Source organism: Desmodus rotundus, chromosome 3 (assembly GCF_022682495.2).
Source record: "Desmodus rotundus isolate HL8 chromosome 3, HLdesRot8A.1, whole genome shotgun sequence".
In the NCBI taxonomy this organism is placed as follows: domain Eukaryota; kingdom Metazoa; phylum Chordata; class Mammalia; order Chiroptera; family Phyllostomidae; genus Desmodus; species Desmodus rotundus.
Window position 1 is genome coordinate 179635900 of NC_071389.1, and position 16712 is coordinate 179652611.

General features: G+C 39.6%; 1 protein-coding gene and 1 non-coding gene across 2 annotated transcripts; one reads left to right on the forward strand and one right to left on the reverse strand.

Annotated features, from left to right (window-relative positions):
* The first annotated feature begins 6477 nt into the window (after nt 1–6477).
* Nucleotides 6478–12215, forward strand: NANOG (Nanog homeobox). Its single transcript, XM_024579582.2, has 4 exons — nt 6478–6628; nt 9643–9902; nt 11570–11656; nt 11793–12215. The coding sequence occupies exons 1-4, from the start codon at nt 6478–6480 to the stop codon at nt 12213–12215; spliced, it is 921 nt and encodes a 306-aa protein (XP_024435350.2).
* Nucleotides 12216–14779: 2564 nt separating this feature from the next.
* LOC112322096 (U6 spliceosomal RNA) lies at nt 14780–14881 on the reverse strand. The gene has a single exon (XR_002976590.2). It is a non-coding gene; the product is annotated as a U6 spliceosomal RNA (small nuclear RNA).
* Between the last annotated feature and the right edge of the window lie 1831 nt (nt 14882–16712).

Genomic DNA, 16712 nt, shown 5'->3' on the forward strand with positions numbered 1-16712 from the left:
ATTCCCAGTCAGTACACATGTCTGTGTTGTGGGGTCCCAGTCAGGAAGTGTTTGAGAGGCAACCAATTGAAGTTTCTCTCTCACACCAGTGTTTCTCTTCCTCTCTCACCCTCCCTTCCCCTCTCTCTAAAATCAATGGGCATGTCCTTGGGTGAGGATAAAATAAAATGAAATAAAAATTAAAAAAAGAAAGATAACTAAAATGAACCAAGCAAAGAGAGGGGAGAAAAGCATTCAAGGTGGCAGGGATTGCTTGGGTAGAGCAATTTGCCATAGCTTCAAATAGGCTTGAGAAGCAGGCAGAGAGCAGAGTGTGAGCTTTTTTAGAGAAGACTTAAGCAGAGGGGAAATATGGCTGAATTTCAGGTAAATCACTGGTGCACGGTTCTGTCTGTGGAAGGTTTATGGAAGGTCTCCTGAAGTCTGGGCAACAGGTGATGTCTGACCCAGGGTCTAGGGCCTGGTGTCGAACATCTAGGGGACAGACTGGAGAAGAGTTAGAAAATAAAACTATGATGACATTAATTTACTAAGTAAACGTTTGGATGGTGGAACATCATCCCCCTAGATGATGGGAACATCATCTGTCCCCTAGATGTTCGACACCAGGCCCTAGATGGCAAAATTCCAAACATTGGAAAATGTCAATGATGTCTCACAATTTTTCTTTTAGATGAATTTTTCATTGAACTTCAAAACGTGTGCTAATGGGAAGGTCTGAGTTTCTTTCTAGCACCCAGAGTACATGTACAGCCCTGCCAGCCAATGGCTGCTAGACTAATTATTTGTAAAATGTGGGCCCTCGATTGACCATGGGGAGTCCATCTCAGCAAATAAATTTCTTTTTAAGATTTTATATATTTATTTTTAAAGAGAAGGAAAGGGAGGGGGAGAGAGGGGGAAATAGACATTGATGCCAGAGACAACTGCATTCACCCCCACCAGTCACAGAACCCACAACCAGGCATGTGCCCTGACCAGGAATCAAACTGGCGACCATTTGCTTTGCAGGAGGATTCCCCACCAACTGAGTCACACCAGTCAGGGAAGTATATGAATTTATTTGGAAGTTCAAATCAAGTGAATTTTTCTTCTCTGGGCCCACAGAAGTTATTTTGTGTATCACATTGAAGTAAAATTTAATATTTAAATGTAAGGAAATGGCACCCCCCTGCTATTTATTTGCTTATAAAGTTCCAGATTTTATTTAAACCCATTCCTTCATTTACAAGTAACACAAAGCAATACTATTTGTCAAGTATTTTTCTAGAATAGTAGTTCTTACACAATAGCGAGTGAAAAAATCAACTGCAGAACTTTTAAAACACAGATTCCTAGTGACCTCCACCAGAGATTCCTATTCAGTACATCTGTGATAAAGCCCATCCACTCGTGTCCCTAACAAGCTACCAGGTGATGCTGAAGGTGCTGGCCTTTGGACCACACTCTCCCAGGGCTGGGGATACTGCTCTCAACAAAAAAGACAAAAATTAAAATAATTGCCCTCATGCAACATATTTTAGTAGTAGTGGGGAGATAGAAAATGATGATAGTTGATGGTAGATGACAAAGACAGATGACAGATAGAATTTATATTATGCAAGATGACGAGAATGCTATGAAAATAACGAAGTGGAGAAGGGTAGGGCATGAGAGACATCAATGAGAAGACAATAGTAAAGATTTAAAAGAGGGAAGAGATAAAGCGGGTTAGATTTCTGAGGGGAAAATGGATCAGAAAGAGGTCAAAGTAAGGGCAAAAACGCCAATTCTGTAGCTTTGCTGGCTTGTTCCTGAATCAGCAAGGAGTCCAGCTGCATGGGGTAGAGAAGAATGGAAGGAGACAAGGCAGAGGTGCAGCACAAAACTGGAGGGGAGTTTACGTAATCTCAGCAGTTTGACTTGTTACTCTGAATGTGAGAATGCAAAGACAGATTCCAAGCAAAGAAATAGTTTGATGAGACTTGTCTTAAAAAATTTTTTTTTTGCATTTTGGCCGGTAGGTTGACACTAGATCAGAAAGTTGATGGTTGAAGCAAATGAGGAAATCAATCGGGAGGCTGTTAGAATAATCCTAGCAATAGATGGTAGTTTGGATAGGGTGGTAGCCGTGTAGCCTTGTATATACTTCCGAAGGTTAAGTGCAGCTTGTGTTAGAGCGGTTGCCAATGGGAGCTTACTCTTTGGCCAGAGGATGCAGATAATTTCAAGCCCCAGCTCTTCTGTGACACAGGCAGTAGCACAATAAATACATGTTCAAAGAAATAACCATCTCTTGCTCCTCTGGTCCTCTGAACTCTAGGCCATGTGATGATCAAAAAAATCACTCTGTGAAAACAGAAAACATGTGGAGGAAAAAAATTAAAAGAAAGAAGCAACTGAATTATATATACATGAATGATTCTATATATATATATACACACATATAAATACATATGTATATATATTTAGATCTTATTTATTATTTTAGAGAGAGGGTAAGGAAGGGAGAAAGAGAGGGAGAGAAACATTAATGTGTGGTTGCCTCTCACTCACCCCTAACTGGGGACCTGGCCCGCAACCCAGGCATGACTGGGAATCAAACTGGCTACCCTTTGGTTTGCAGGCCGGCACTCAATCCACTGAGCAATACCAGCCAGGGCTGATTCTCTAGGTATATTTTGATGGCCTGGTAAACAAAGATGGTTTAAGATCTTGGCCTGAGCAACTAAACAGCTGGAATTGTTATCCACTGATGGAGAAGATTATAAAGAGCTTGTATAGGGAGGAACATTGGAAGTTTGGTTTGGAAATGTGAATTTTGTGCTATCTATTAGAAATGCAAGTGAAAATGTTAAGTAAGGAGTTGGATATATGAGACTTGAGATAGGGGAGTAGGTCTGGCATAAAGATATACATTTGAAAGTCAAAAGCATATTGATTGTATTTAAAGTCCTATGACAGGATGAGATCACCCAGGTAGTGAGCATAAGTGGAAAAGAGGTTTGAGAACTAAGCGTTGGTACACTTTCAGATACACAGGAGATAATGAAGAACCAGAAAGGAGAGTGAGAGCAAACCACCAGGTTACCAGGAGGAATGCCAGAGCAATGTAAACAAATGACAAGGGGACATTTCATTAAAAATTTACAGGTTTGTTTGTTTATTTGTTTTTGTACTACTCAGGGCCATTTCTTTATCTCTCAGGTCTCTCAACTATAATTTCAACAAATAAGCAATAAATATAATATTTCCTGGCCAATAAATGTTCATTAAATCGCAAAATACGTACACATATATGTGTGTACATAATCAGCAAAGAACAGTTACTTACAGAATGGGCTTATTAGGTAGAGTGAAACAACGTAAGGAAGAGAAATAGAATAAAGGAACTCAGTTGTATGGTGATGGATGGAAACTAGACTTTTGGTGGTGAGCATGATGTAGGACATACAGATGTCAAATTATAATGTTGCACACCTGAAACTTAGGTAATATTATAAACCAATGTTACTTCTATAAAAAAAGAAATTTTGAAAGAATTTTTAAAAAGATTATGACTTGCTGAACAGTCAGATGTTGGTTAACATATTTTAGCAAAAAGTATTTTTAAGTTAGTGTATATACACTCTATTTTAGACATAATGCTATTGCACACTTACAGGCAACACTGGAGTAAATGTAACTTTTATGTGTGGGCAAACCAAAACATCATGTAACTCGTGTTATTGCGGTGTTTCATTGTGTTGGGCTGGAATGGAACCTGCAATATCTCCAAGGTAGGCCTGTAAAATGTAAAATAAGGGTTTCATCCGAGTCACATCTGCAGCCCTGGACCCTAGCACATTACAACACACCCCTCCTCCACCCACACAGCCTACCCAAACAAACCCAAGGTCTCCGGCAGCTTCTGAAGCATTCTCAACTTATTCAAATTGCTTTCCTGGGCAAAGAATGTAGTAAGTCTGCCTTCTAGCTACCACCCCCTTCCTCTTGACCTTTCACTCCGGAGGCTCTTACACTGGATACAATGGGATTCATTGGGACTCGGGTCAGGAGGATGAGGTGAATTTGTCCCAGTCTTTCATGCAAAGAACCCCGTCAGCAAAGAACAAAGCTTCTAGTACCTGCATTTTAGAGAGCTGCAAGAAAACTATGGTGGCTTTGACTGCTCTCATTTACCAAACTGCTAAATGAGAGCCAGGAAGTCAGGTGTTCCCCCTTATTTATTTTTCTCCCAGTTTTATTGAGATGTAAATTGACATATAACATTATATTAAAGTTGACAGCAAAACAAGCTGATACATGTACATGTCAATAAATGATTACCGTAATTAGTTTAGTTAACATCCATCACTTCACATTCCTTGTTTTAAAGAAATCTTATCCTATTTTTTTTACTGGATTTTTTTTTTTTTTTTGAGAGAGAGAGAATGAGAGGAAGGGAGAAAGAGAGAAACATCACTTTGTTGTTTTTCCAATCATTTATGCATTTACTGAGTGCCTCTTGTATGTGCCCTGACTGGGGATGGAACCCTCACCCTTGGTGTACCAGACGATGCTCTAACCAACCAAGCTACCTGGCCAGGGCTCATATCCTATTTCTAATGAGACAGAGAGTATCTTGCCTAAAGCACAAAGTCTTTCCACGTATCCTCTCTTTGGCTCCCCTATTCCACACCCTTGCTTTCCAGAATGATGCTCCGCAAAAGCAAAGAAAGGGTCACATAAAATTTCATCCCCTTGTTTGGACCAGGCAATATTCCTACGCTCACAAGTTGACATCTTTGCATTGTGAACAAAAACCAGCTTGCAGGGCCGCAAAGCCAGCAGCTCTAGGTGGAGACCCAAGTAGCAGAGTGCACGGAGGGGATTGGTTAAGAGGTGTGTCTTAGAAAAACATGTGACAGGGATTTGCTAAGGGTTTACCTGTAGGGATGGGAGACTGAAAAAGGGGAAGAAATCTTAAGTTTCTTAAATGTTGAGTTTGGAAATGGGGAGGAAAATTGAAAGCTGTGGACTGTTATCTTTGTCATAAATATGTTAGTGCTGGAACCCAACTGTAAAAACTGTTCCTTTGGAAGACATAGTGAAAAAGAACAGTGTGAGGGTGGAATAGGGTTGAAGGATATGACCGAATTGCCAGGCTAGCGAAGAAAAAACTGATTAAAGAAAGAGCCAGAGAAGTGGGGGGAAGGCCAGAAAATTCTGACTGCTTGGGAAAGAGGGATGGACAGGAAGGCAAACATTGACTCTAAAAGGAACCTATCGCAAACACTTTGGCAAGTCCATTATAGGAATATCATTTATTTAGAGGATGTTCTTCTTTAACGCCCTCCTTTCGATTGGGTTGGTCAGTAAATTTCCTTATTTTACATCTAGTAATGTCCCAGGTAAAATTAAAAGGTTGTGGTTTCGTTCTTTCTTGTTGTCCACTGGATTAGAATAAAAATCCCGACAAAGGGTAATTTCAAACTTGAAGGTCATGGGCACAGGATCCTGATAGAATTTCTATTAACAGCCACTGTTTGTAGGTCATTGTTGTGTCAAATAGTGCATTTATCTTTATTTAATTTTTACAACAACACAGAGAAGGTACTTTTGTCCCTATGTACAAATTGAGAAAGATGAGAAATTGTACAAGATGAGAAAATTGAGACTTTTTAAAGTGGCTGAACCAAGATTTTATTCAGTAACATGTTTAAGCAAACTAAAAATCTTCCGTAGAATGTGCATAATCACTAGCAGGACGCCCAGGTGTCCTAGGTTAGCAGATCGCAGCTCCTTTCTTCTGGCCTTTCTGGAAAACAAGACCACAGTCCTGTTGGAAAGACTAGCCTGTCTTTCTGAAAGCCAAAAAAACAAGAAGCAACTTCAGTGGAAGTTGCAAACAAGTACTATTTTTAACATCAATGGAAGCCTTAGCAACACACAATGTGTTTTATTGCGATCTCAGGGTGAATCAAAGAGGTAAACCGAGGAAGTTGAAGTTTCTGCATAATTAGACCAATTTCTAGGAGTCTAGAAATCAAGAAAGTAATTGTCCTAATGGGAGTTTCATTTACCTGACATAGCTTTGATTTTAAAAGGTAGAAAAGGGATGCATCTAGAAGCAGTTCATGACTGGCTTTATCGTGTCTGTGGCCCCCCGTTTTCTCATTCCCCACCCAGTCTGGGTTATTCCGCAGCTACTTTTGCATTACAATGGCCTTGGGGAGACTGGCAGACAGGATTAACTGAGACTTCGGGAGGGTGTGTGTGGGTGTGGGGCTACTAGGAGGGGCGGGTCTAGAAGTGGCTGAGCCTCCCTTATAAATCTCGAGCGTCCAACATTTCCACCTTTTCGTAGATTGGGTTGGTTGGCTCTCGCCACAGAAAAGGTGACTCACTTCATCCCGTCTTTTTGATACTTGTACATTTGGAGGTCTTCGTATTTCTCTAAGCTCTTCTATCTTACCCTCTAGCTCCTGGCGTGTTTTTGTCCTTCAACTCGGCAGCATGAGTGTGGATTCAGCTTCTCCCCAAAGCCTGCCCTGCCCTGAAGCATCCAATTCTAGGGAACCTTCACCAGTGCCTGAGATTTATGAGCCTGAAGAAAACTATGCATCCTTGCCAATGTCATCTGCTGAGACACTCCACACAGAGACCGGTAAGAAAAAATTGAATCCTTGAAAGCCTGAGTTCCTTCAGGGAGAGAGGAAGAAGGAAAAGCGGGTAAGGGTCATACATTTCCCTCTAGTGAGCAATTACAGCCCACTAGCATTAGCAGGTGGTGTTATCTATTAATCCTTGTGACACCTCTCTTTCGATTGTAATGTAGCGCGTGCACCCTTTCACCCATGTGCCTACTAGGAGCGTGGGACCTGGCAGTTCAACTGCATACTGTGCGTTTGAGAATTTATATCTGTAGACACCGTGGACACAAATGTGTTGTGATAAATGAGCTGACATATAAATCAGAACACCATGCCAGGCACATGGTAACAGGAAACGTTGCTAAGCCAGAAGTGATAAATAACATCACAGCCTAGGGGACTGGGGGGTAGGGTGTCAGTGGTGAGCATCACCTTCCTGGTCTGTCTCTCCAGGAATGCCAGAAATGGCTTGGCTGGTTACATGGATCTCACCTTGTTGAAATGTTTTACTTTCCAACGACAGTAGCGGTTGGGCTTTTTTCCCACCCTCTGAATGTATGGGAGTTCATGGAAAGCTCCGTGAGCCCATGCTCTGCTCAAATCTCCTAAATCCTAAGGAAGTGTTCGCTTTATGGTAGATAATTCCAGAAGGTTTAATCTGGTGGAGTTGGGAATTAAAATCCAGTCTAGCTTTAAAACCTATATACTCTAGCACTTAGGCTTCCAGATAACTGCATGGGAGGTGCTTGGGATACTTAAAGCCGGCAACACCTTTTTGGAAATCATTCTGTTAAAAATAAAAAGATAAATAAACTTTTAGCCAAAAATGCCATTTTTAACATAGTATAAAATTGTATTAGCTTAAAAACTATGTAACTACAACTGTAAAACTTAAGTTGTGGGAGAGTTACAACTATGAGTGTTGGACTTTAGTGCTACCCTGTTGCCCTAAATTTTGTGTTAATGTCCTTTGATAATTTCAACATTGAAAAAACAGCGTTGGATTGCGAGAGAAAAAGCAGGTGGGCATGTCCTCTGTAGCAAGCCAAGTGCAAGTTTGTGTAGATGGTTAATTTTTAAAACTTGCCCCACTTCTAGTCATTAATTAGTTGAGGGCTTTCCTTCTTAGATCTGTTTGCAAGAAGCACAAGACTGTGAATTTTTGCCTTTTAAAAAAAAGATTTTATGTATTTATTTTTTAGAGAGGGGAAGGGAGGAAGAAAGAGAGGGAGAGAAACACCAATGTGTGGATGCCTCTCGCGTGCCACCTACTGGGAACCTGGCCCGCAATCCAGGCATGTATGTGCCCTACACTGGGAATCCAGCCGGCAACCCTTTGGTTCACAGGCCGGCACTCAATCCACTGAGCAGCACTACCTAGGGCAAATTTTTGCCTTTTAAAGCCTGTACATTTATACCATGGCTAGGACTTGGAATTGAGAACCGGGAATTCCTCACTGCAAATAAGAATCAAAGCGCCTACCTAGATGTAGGTAATACAAGAAACAAATTTACGGTTACAAAATCAATATACCCAGGTCCTGTGCTAGGCAATTTTTATCTATTACCTCTTTTACTCAATGAGGAAACTGAAGGAGGAATAATACTGGAGATGAGACCACAGAGTTAAAAAAGTCTGGATTGAAACAGAAGCCTATCAAAATTCACATCTCCTGTTAGTCCTGGTATTTAGGAATGGGTAGTATACTGTTGATGGTATGGGGTTCCCAGAATCTGATTATTAGTTTGTTTATTTACTTATTTATTGGAATAAATACCTTTGTTACATGAGCAAAGATAGGAAAGAGGAGCATTTGCTGTTCCAGGCCTTGATTTCCCTCAGTTATAACCCCAGCTCCCTGCCCTCCAGCAGAGCCACCTGCTCTGCCACAATGGCCTGGTCTTGGAGTGATGCACGCAAGCAGCTTGCCTGTTGGAATTGCTCCTGTAGAAGACAGTTGATTTTGGAATTCTTTTCCCTTTCATCATATTTCTTCTGAATTTTCTTGGATCATCTTTAAATTCTCTTCCTCCTTAGGAGTCAGCCTGGTACCCTTCTTGCAGCTCAGGGCAGTGCCCCGTGGGATTTCCACTGTTGGTGCTGTGTGGCCAATGAGCACGATGCAGTTCTTTTTTTAATTTATTTTTAGAGGGGACTGGAGGGAGAAAAGAGAGGGAGAGAAATATCAATATGTGGTTGCCTCTCGCGCGCCCCCTCTTGGAGACCTAGCCTGCATCCCAGGCATGTGCCCTGACTGGGAATCGAACCACAGACCCTTTTGGTCCACAGGCCCATGCTCAATCCGCTGAGCCACACCAGCCAGGGCATGATGCAGCTCCTTACTAGAGTCTTGGTACAGATGAGCTTGTTGGGTACATTGCAGATAACATCAGTAATCCTTGTTTTGCATGTACAACACTCCGAGCCCCAGGAGAAGTTGCCCACATCCAGCCTCAAGGCACAGGTGATCCTTCTTGCTGCCTCCCCACACGTGGGCTGTGTGTATGCCGTGGGGCCAATCTGAGTGTTGGCAGCAGCGCGTCCCAGCTCAGAGTTTTGCTTCTGGTGCTGGAGCTAGCTGTAGCCCCCAGACTTGTCGGTGCTTGTGCCAGTTGTCCTGAGAGATGTTTATGGCTCAGAGCCAGCTGGAAAAAGCTGATCATCAGTTTAAAAATTATGTAGGTATTAAGATTACTAAAGGAAGTTAGGAAGGGACACAGTATGCAAGTAATCCATTTTTACTTTTATGAACAGCCAGCATGTTGTCCCAGAGGTTTGAATCCCACTCTGTTCCCCAGCAATATTGGCCAAGTCCGTTGGGATTCGCCATGGCCATTGCACCTAGAATGGTGACACTGGTACGCTTACTGGACTGTACAAAGGTCAGCGTGTTATTCAGGTTACTTAAAAATTACTAGTTCTGACCTAGCTCTTAGGTTATGAGGACTTTAAAAATGCTTTGAAAATAAATATGCATATTAGTATTTAAAAGGCTTTAGAGAAAAGTGTCATTTTTATTCCCAACAGTCTCTCCTCTTCCTTCCTCCATGGACCTGCTTATTCAGAACAGCCCTGATTCTTCCACCAGTCCCAACATGATACTGCCCACTTCCGTAGAGGACAGTGCAGCGAAGGAGGACAAGGGCCAGGTCAAGAAGCAGAAGGTCAGAACCGTCTTCTCACAGACCCAGCTCTGCGTACTCAATGAGAGATTTCAGAGACAGAAGTATCTCAGCCTCCAGCAGATGCAAGAACTTTCCAGCGTCCTGAACCTTAGCTACAAACAGGTGAGGTGTTCGGTTGTTTTCTTTAAAACAAGAAATTTTAAAAAATAAAACTAATTTGCAGATAAGCATTGCTAGTGTCTGTCTGTGTGCCCTTTGTTTTTATGTACCACCCACAGATAATTTAATATGAAAATGGAATGTTTTTGTAACATGTTTCATAACCATCTTTCTTTTCATTAAACAGTCTACTGTGTGAATGTGTTTTAATTTATTGGACAATTTTCCCTGTTGCACAAATCAAAATTGTGACAATGTTTCCAATTTTGCCTTAATCAAGAGGTAAATACTCCCATCTTCCAGGTTAGGAGAGTCCCTGACCAAAACTGGTTCTCCTTAAAGTAAAAAATTGCATCTTTTGTTTTTATCTGCTTGCATTTGATTGCTAATGAGGTTAGTCATTGTTCATACATTTTTCTTTTTTGTGTACTGTGTTGGCATTTTCCTCAGTAAAATATTTTATTGTTTTCTATCACTGGTTCCATACCTAGAAAGTCCTCTAGTCCATGACTTTATTTTACGTGTGTGTATATGTATATGTATATATATTCTGGTCCTTCTGTGATCTCGTTTTCTAACTTAAGTTTATAAACCATGTGGAAATTTTAGTTTCTTGTGTCCTGCAATATAACTTGATATTTTCTAATTGTCCCAGTTGTATATTTCCTAATTCCTGAATTAAAATACCACCATTATCATGAAATACTGCATTTTTCATGTATAAAGTACTGCCATGTATAATGTGCATGCAAGTTTTCAGCCCACACTTTCAGGGGAAAATCTTTCATTTTATTTTTTTAATTCAATTATTTATGTATTTGTATTTAGATACTTGCTTTTTTTTGTATTATAAAGGAATTTTAGCATTTACTTTTGAACATATGGTACAAGAAATTTTGTGTAACAGATAAGTACAAAGCACAAGAACAGATACAATGGACAAGAAATTTTTTACAACAAAACCGATTATCCTATTCCAGGGTATTATTTTGCATATGGATATCATATTGCTTTCTAGAGTTACGCTTTTTAAAAAGATTTTATTTTATTTTTAGAGAGAGGGGGAGGGTGGTTGACAGGGAAAGAAACAGCAATGTGTGGTTGCCTCTCTTGCGTACCCCCTACTGGAGACCTGGCCAACCATCCAGGCGTGTGTCCTGACTGGGAATTGAACTGGCTGCCCTTTGGTTCACAGGCCAGCACTCAGTCCACTGAGCCACACCAGCCAGCATGCTTTCTAGAGTTACACTTTCAACACATAAGCATAAATAAAAGAATTAGAAACATTTATATAGATATGGAATTAGTACTACTCATGGATAATGTGCATCCTTATTTTTCCCTCAAAAATTTGGGCAAAAGTGTGCATTATACACAGCAAAATATGTTATGTGATGTGTTCATGGGGAGGTGGCTTTTTTATTGCAAACAGATGAAGGTTAACTATGACTAATGGCATAAGTAAACCAAGGAAGATGAGTAGACATTTAAATGTGCACTTCCAGGCTAATAGATTTGCAGTCTGTTTTTAAAGACTGTAGAAATTAAAATTTTATTCCTGAGCTTTAGATAGTTGCAGTTGTCAGGGGGGAAAGTATGAATAATATTCTGATCCCTAGCATATCTGCATTACTACTATTTGAAGTTTTCCTGTCACTTTTTTCCTGCAGATTAAGACCTGGTTCCAGAACCAGAGAATGAAATGTAAGAGGTGGCAGAAGTACAACTGGCCAAAGAATAGCAACCGTTTAACTCAGGTAACAGGAAACATTTATTCTGCTCTTCCCTTTCAATGACTTTTTAGTTTTGTCCATTGCTGAAGCGTACAACCCCAGTCACAGACAGTTCTGAGTTTCCCTGTACCCTTTCAGTTAACACACCCTTCTCTTTCAGATGAGCTCAGCAACTACAGAGTACCTGGGCTTCTCTTCCTATCATCACCAGGGATGTCTGGTGAATGCTTCTGGAAACCTTTCAATGTGGAGCAACCAGACCTGCAGTAACCTATCTTGCAGCAACCATTCCTGGAACAGCCCGTCTTGGAACTACCATTCCTGGAATAGTCAGACCTGGTGCCCCCAGGCCTGGAACAACCAGGCCTGGACCAATCAGTTCTATAGTTATGGAGAGGAATCCCTCCAGCCCCAGATCCCGTTCTCGCAAACTCCCATCAGTGATTTAGAGGTCACCTTGGAAACTGCTGGGGAAAGCTATGATGCAATACTGCAAACCCCTATGTATTACAGCACCCAGCAAACCATGGATTTATTCCCAGATTACTCCATGAACATGCAACCTGACTCCACAAACATCTAGCCATGAACATTCAGTGTGATGACAGGTATATTCAATCTCATTTTGGGCAGTGGCTTTCTCTCTCCTAGGGTTTTTCTGTGTATCTCTGCCTTGGTATGCTGCTTCTCATTATGCCTATTTTGCCAACTTGGAGCGGTGGGGCTGAGGTATGATGAGTCTCTAGCCTTGCTGCTATAGACATATAAGATGTCTTTGGCTATAGATAATTAAATATAATATCATTTTGAATTACTCTAGGGCATAGAATCTCAAACTCAAGAATAGAAAGTAATAGTACAAAGACGTGTGATGGAAGATTATTTGTGTTTTCTGGGATTGGGAGGCCTGTTAAAAACCTCAGTTCAGGTGAATGGTTAAGCTACAATATACTTAACTGATTTCCTCTGCCCCTTTTGCTATTTTACTACAAACCCCAATTTATTACTCAAGTATTTGTGATAGATGTTTTCTATTTTGCTGTATCATCATATTACCAGTTTGGCTGGTTGGTTTATAAGTTTAAATACAAATAAATAAAACGCCTATTTTCCCATTAGTTGGCTCCACTCTACTTTCACCCAGTGGTCGAATGAGTAAAAATCTGCTCAGCATGGGTATTTACTGCGTTGTTGACGTGGCGGAGGAAATTAACTGAAATTTTCTCTGGCTGCTGAGGAGATTGCTATCTTAGAAATGAGTAAAGAAAAAGTCACCAAGGATATGAGAGATGACATTAACTAAACCTGAACAAACTTATATCCTCCTTGTATGTGTAATAGTGAAACAATTTGTGGCTATTTTCAGTTAAAGAAGAGTGACACGCCTGGAGGATCTGGAGAGTGATAAGCAGAGCTCTTGGGTTGGGAGAGGCAGCCAGGAGAGGCAAATAGTGGGCCGTCACCCTGTAACACACATACGAAAGGTTCTGTGACTCCTCTTCATTCTGTATAATTCTACCCTGCCAGAACTAAGCTTATTTTTAAACATTTAAAGAGTAAAATGTTTTTATTTTTGACATTTACATTTGTAGATCAACTGCACAGCACAATTTAATGTATGACTTGATAAGTGTATTAATGTTATGACTGGAAAAAAGATGGATCAAAGACCAATATATAAGGAAATACTAGGGCTAGTTTGAAATAGAAATTTTTTTTTTCAGGTAAACTGTGTTCTCATCTTAGAAGAAGCTAAGCAGTCCCCTATAACTTATACTAATAACCCCCTTTTTTACTGCCCTTTTCCCACTCAGGCTTGTCCCAAGTTTATTGGATTGTGGGAGGACTTTTCATTCATTACTCTGCTTTTTGCTCCATGGAAACCTCCAGGTCTCTGAAGCATCAGAGATGCAGAGAATAACCAGAGTAGGTTTCTTGGTTATTTTCTTCATGGTTCTCCCAATTTTCCAATATTGCTCTATAATGTCATCCAATCCAATTATCTAGACATTTCACAGAAGAAAAGGAAGGCAGGATAATTAATTTCTGCCAAGACCTAAGGACAACATGCTATTCCTTTCAACTGTCAGGTATTTGAGTTTGTGCCAAGCATTATATTATGAACCAAGTAGGTAACTGAGACAAAACATTTCCCTGAATTACGAAAATAGTATACGAAATGCCATTCTCTAAGTCTCCGCTTTTTAGTCTTACAATTCAAGGACAGATTCAATTGTGACTTTGAAAAAAATCGATCTGTTCCTGCCACCTGCCTTTTTTACTTAAATTTTGAATGTATGAGTGAAGGATTAAACAAAAGTAGTCGGATTAAACTACAGCTTTTTTAAAGAAATAATTTGTCACTAACATTTCTACAAAATGTTCGGCTCTAACTAAATGCACGTAATAAAATTTTGAGGAAATACTAAATGGTGAACCAGAGCCTAGAAACTTTCGGGAAAATAAATTATTATTACAAAGTGATAGAGCCCAGGAAAGGTAAATTTAGCTCTGCAGTACTGGCCCCAGTCGTGGAAGAAGTTTTCACACCCCTGGTTGATTAACTGGTTGTGTTTTGCATTAACTTTGGTTTATTAGACATTGGGAATAGGCGAGGAAGGGCTAAGAATTAAGGAAAGTTTACAGTAGCAAAGTGGACAGGAGCACCTATCACCTTCAAAGCATCATGCTGGATACCGGAGAAGAAAAAGGGAAAAAAAGATTGAAAGGGGGGTGAAAAAACCTAAGGCAGAGGATAGCAAAATCAAATCAAGGAAGCAAAGAACATTTTTTTTAAGATTTTTTAAAAATTTATTTTTAGAGAGGGGAAGGGAAGGAGAAGTGTGGTTGCCTCTCGAGTACCCCCTACTGGGGACCTGGCCTGCAACCCAGGCTTGTGCCCTGATTGGGAATCAAACTGGCAACCTTTTGATTAACAGCCCATGCTCAGTCCACTGAGCTACACCAGCCAGGGCCAAAGAACATTTTTGATTTACCTTTTTATAAAATTGTACATTCTGATTGCAAAACTAAAAGAAACTTGCTATTAAAAACAAATTTAAGATACATAATAAAGTAAATCTACTAAAACATCTATTCAATGATGAACACTTTCTAAAGCTATTGTATATGGGTGGTTTTACAAGTACACTTTTCTAACACTTCATAAATTTGTGTGTCTTCCTTGAGCAGGGACCATGCTAATCTGTATTGTTCCAATTTTAGTATATGTGCTGCCAAAGCGAGCACTGCAGTACATGTGAATTTTAATGAATTTATGTATACTTTGGGACAGGATTTTATACCGTGTATTTTCTAATTAAGAAAATATTGATTTTAGAGAGATACATCAATTTGTTGTTCCGCTTATTTAGGCATTCATCGGTCGCGTCTTGTATGTGTCTTTATGGGAGATTGAACCCACAACCTTAGTGTGTTGGAATGACGCTCTAACCAACTGAGCCACCTGGCCAGGGCCATACATTCTATTCTCTTTTGAAAACTACTTTTTTCACTTAGCATGACATCTTCAACTTTGTGTGTCAGAATTAAGAAATATATTTGTTTGAAAGGATCGTATGTGCAAAAACGGTAAGACTCCCCATTTTTTCCCTAAGTATATTAGGCAAAGGTTGAGACAGTTTCTTTCTCAAATTTTCTCTACCAAAGCATTTCTTCCTTTTTTTTTTTTTTTAAAGATTTTATTTATTTTTTAGAGAGAAGGGAAGGGAAGGAGAGAGGGAAACATCAATGTTGGGGGGGCCTCCCATGCACCCCCTACTGGGGACCTGGCCTGCAACCCACGCATTCAATCCACTGAGTCACCCCAGCAAGGGCATCTTCCTTTTTTCTAAAAAAAAAAAAAAGAGAGAGAGAGATTTTATTCATTTATTTTTAGAGAGAGGAAAAAATAAGTAAAAATATACTTAATTAAGACAAGATCATTAGAGTTAACTTTGTTAACATCCCTGTTAATGTCTTCCCAGACATTTTCTTGCATACAAATGATATAAACAGAATTATAACACTTCCACCTATTCAAATATGGGGTTGTGTTATGCATTTTGTCCTGCAGCCTGCTTTCCCTACTTAGAAAATATCAGAAATATTTTTCCATATCAGTATATTTAGATCTGACTCACTTTTATTGCTATATAGTATATATTATAGGTTGTTTCTGTTTTGGTTATTTGTCACCACAAATTATGTTGCTACTAACATTTTGTCATTTTAAACATGTTAAGATATGTTTTTAAATATGGAAAACATGTTGTCATAAATAATAGAAATTGAACTTCATATTTGACATTTCACCATAGTCTTGGACTGGCCACTCCTTTTGTTTCTTAGAGATTTCATGGTTAAATGAGAACTCAACTGGCTAATTTATTAAAGCACTATTAGATAATAGTGATTAAAAAACAAGTTTATAGTTTATATGTTTTTAAAAACTTAAAAATGTGTAGTTAGTGCCTAAGAGGATAAAAGATTGCTCTTTGACAATAAGATAATAAATATTAGAGCCAAATTCATCATCTATGTGAGGATGTCACCACAAAAGCTGGAAGAGGCTGCCAAAAAAAATATTAGGAGATCCCAGGCCAGGGTAGCTCAGTTGGTTAGAACAGTGTCCCAAAACACCAAGGTTGTGGGTTCAATCCCCAGTCAGGGCACATACAAGAATCAACTAGTGAATGCATGAATAATGGAACAAAAAAGTTGATGTCTCTCTCTTTCTCACTAAAATCAATAAGTGAAAAATTGTTTTAAAATTTTAAGAAATTAGGAGAGGTGAAAACCCAATTTAAAGCTTTTCGGGGGGAGGGGAGGTAAGTAGAAGTGGAAGAGGGCATAAGGGGGATAAAATGGTAATGGAAAAACAATATAAAAAACAGGAAAAAAAATTTTGTTTTTAAAAAAACAAACTTTTCTGCTTATCTTTTGGGGTCACAGAATCACCAAGAATACAAACTAGTGTAGAAGGAGAGAGGGAAAAGATAAAATTAATTATAAGTTCACCTGCCAGCCTCTCCATATGTTCACATCCCTTCCCTTCAAAATCCTGCTCTCTCCATTCTCC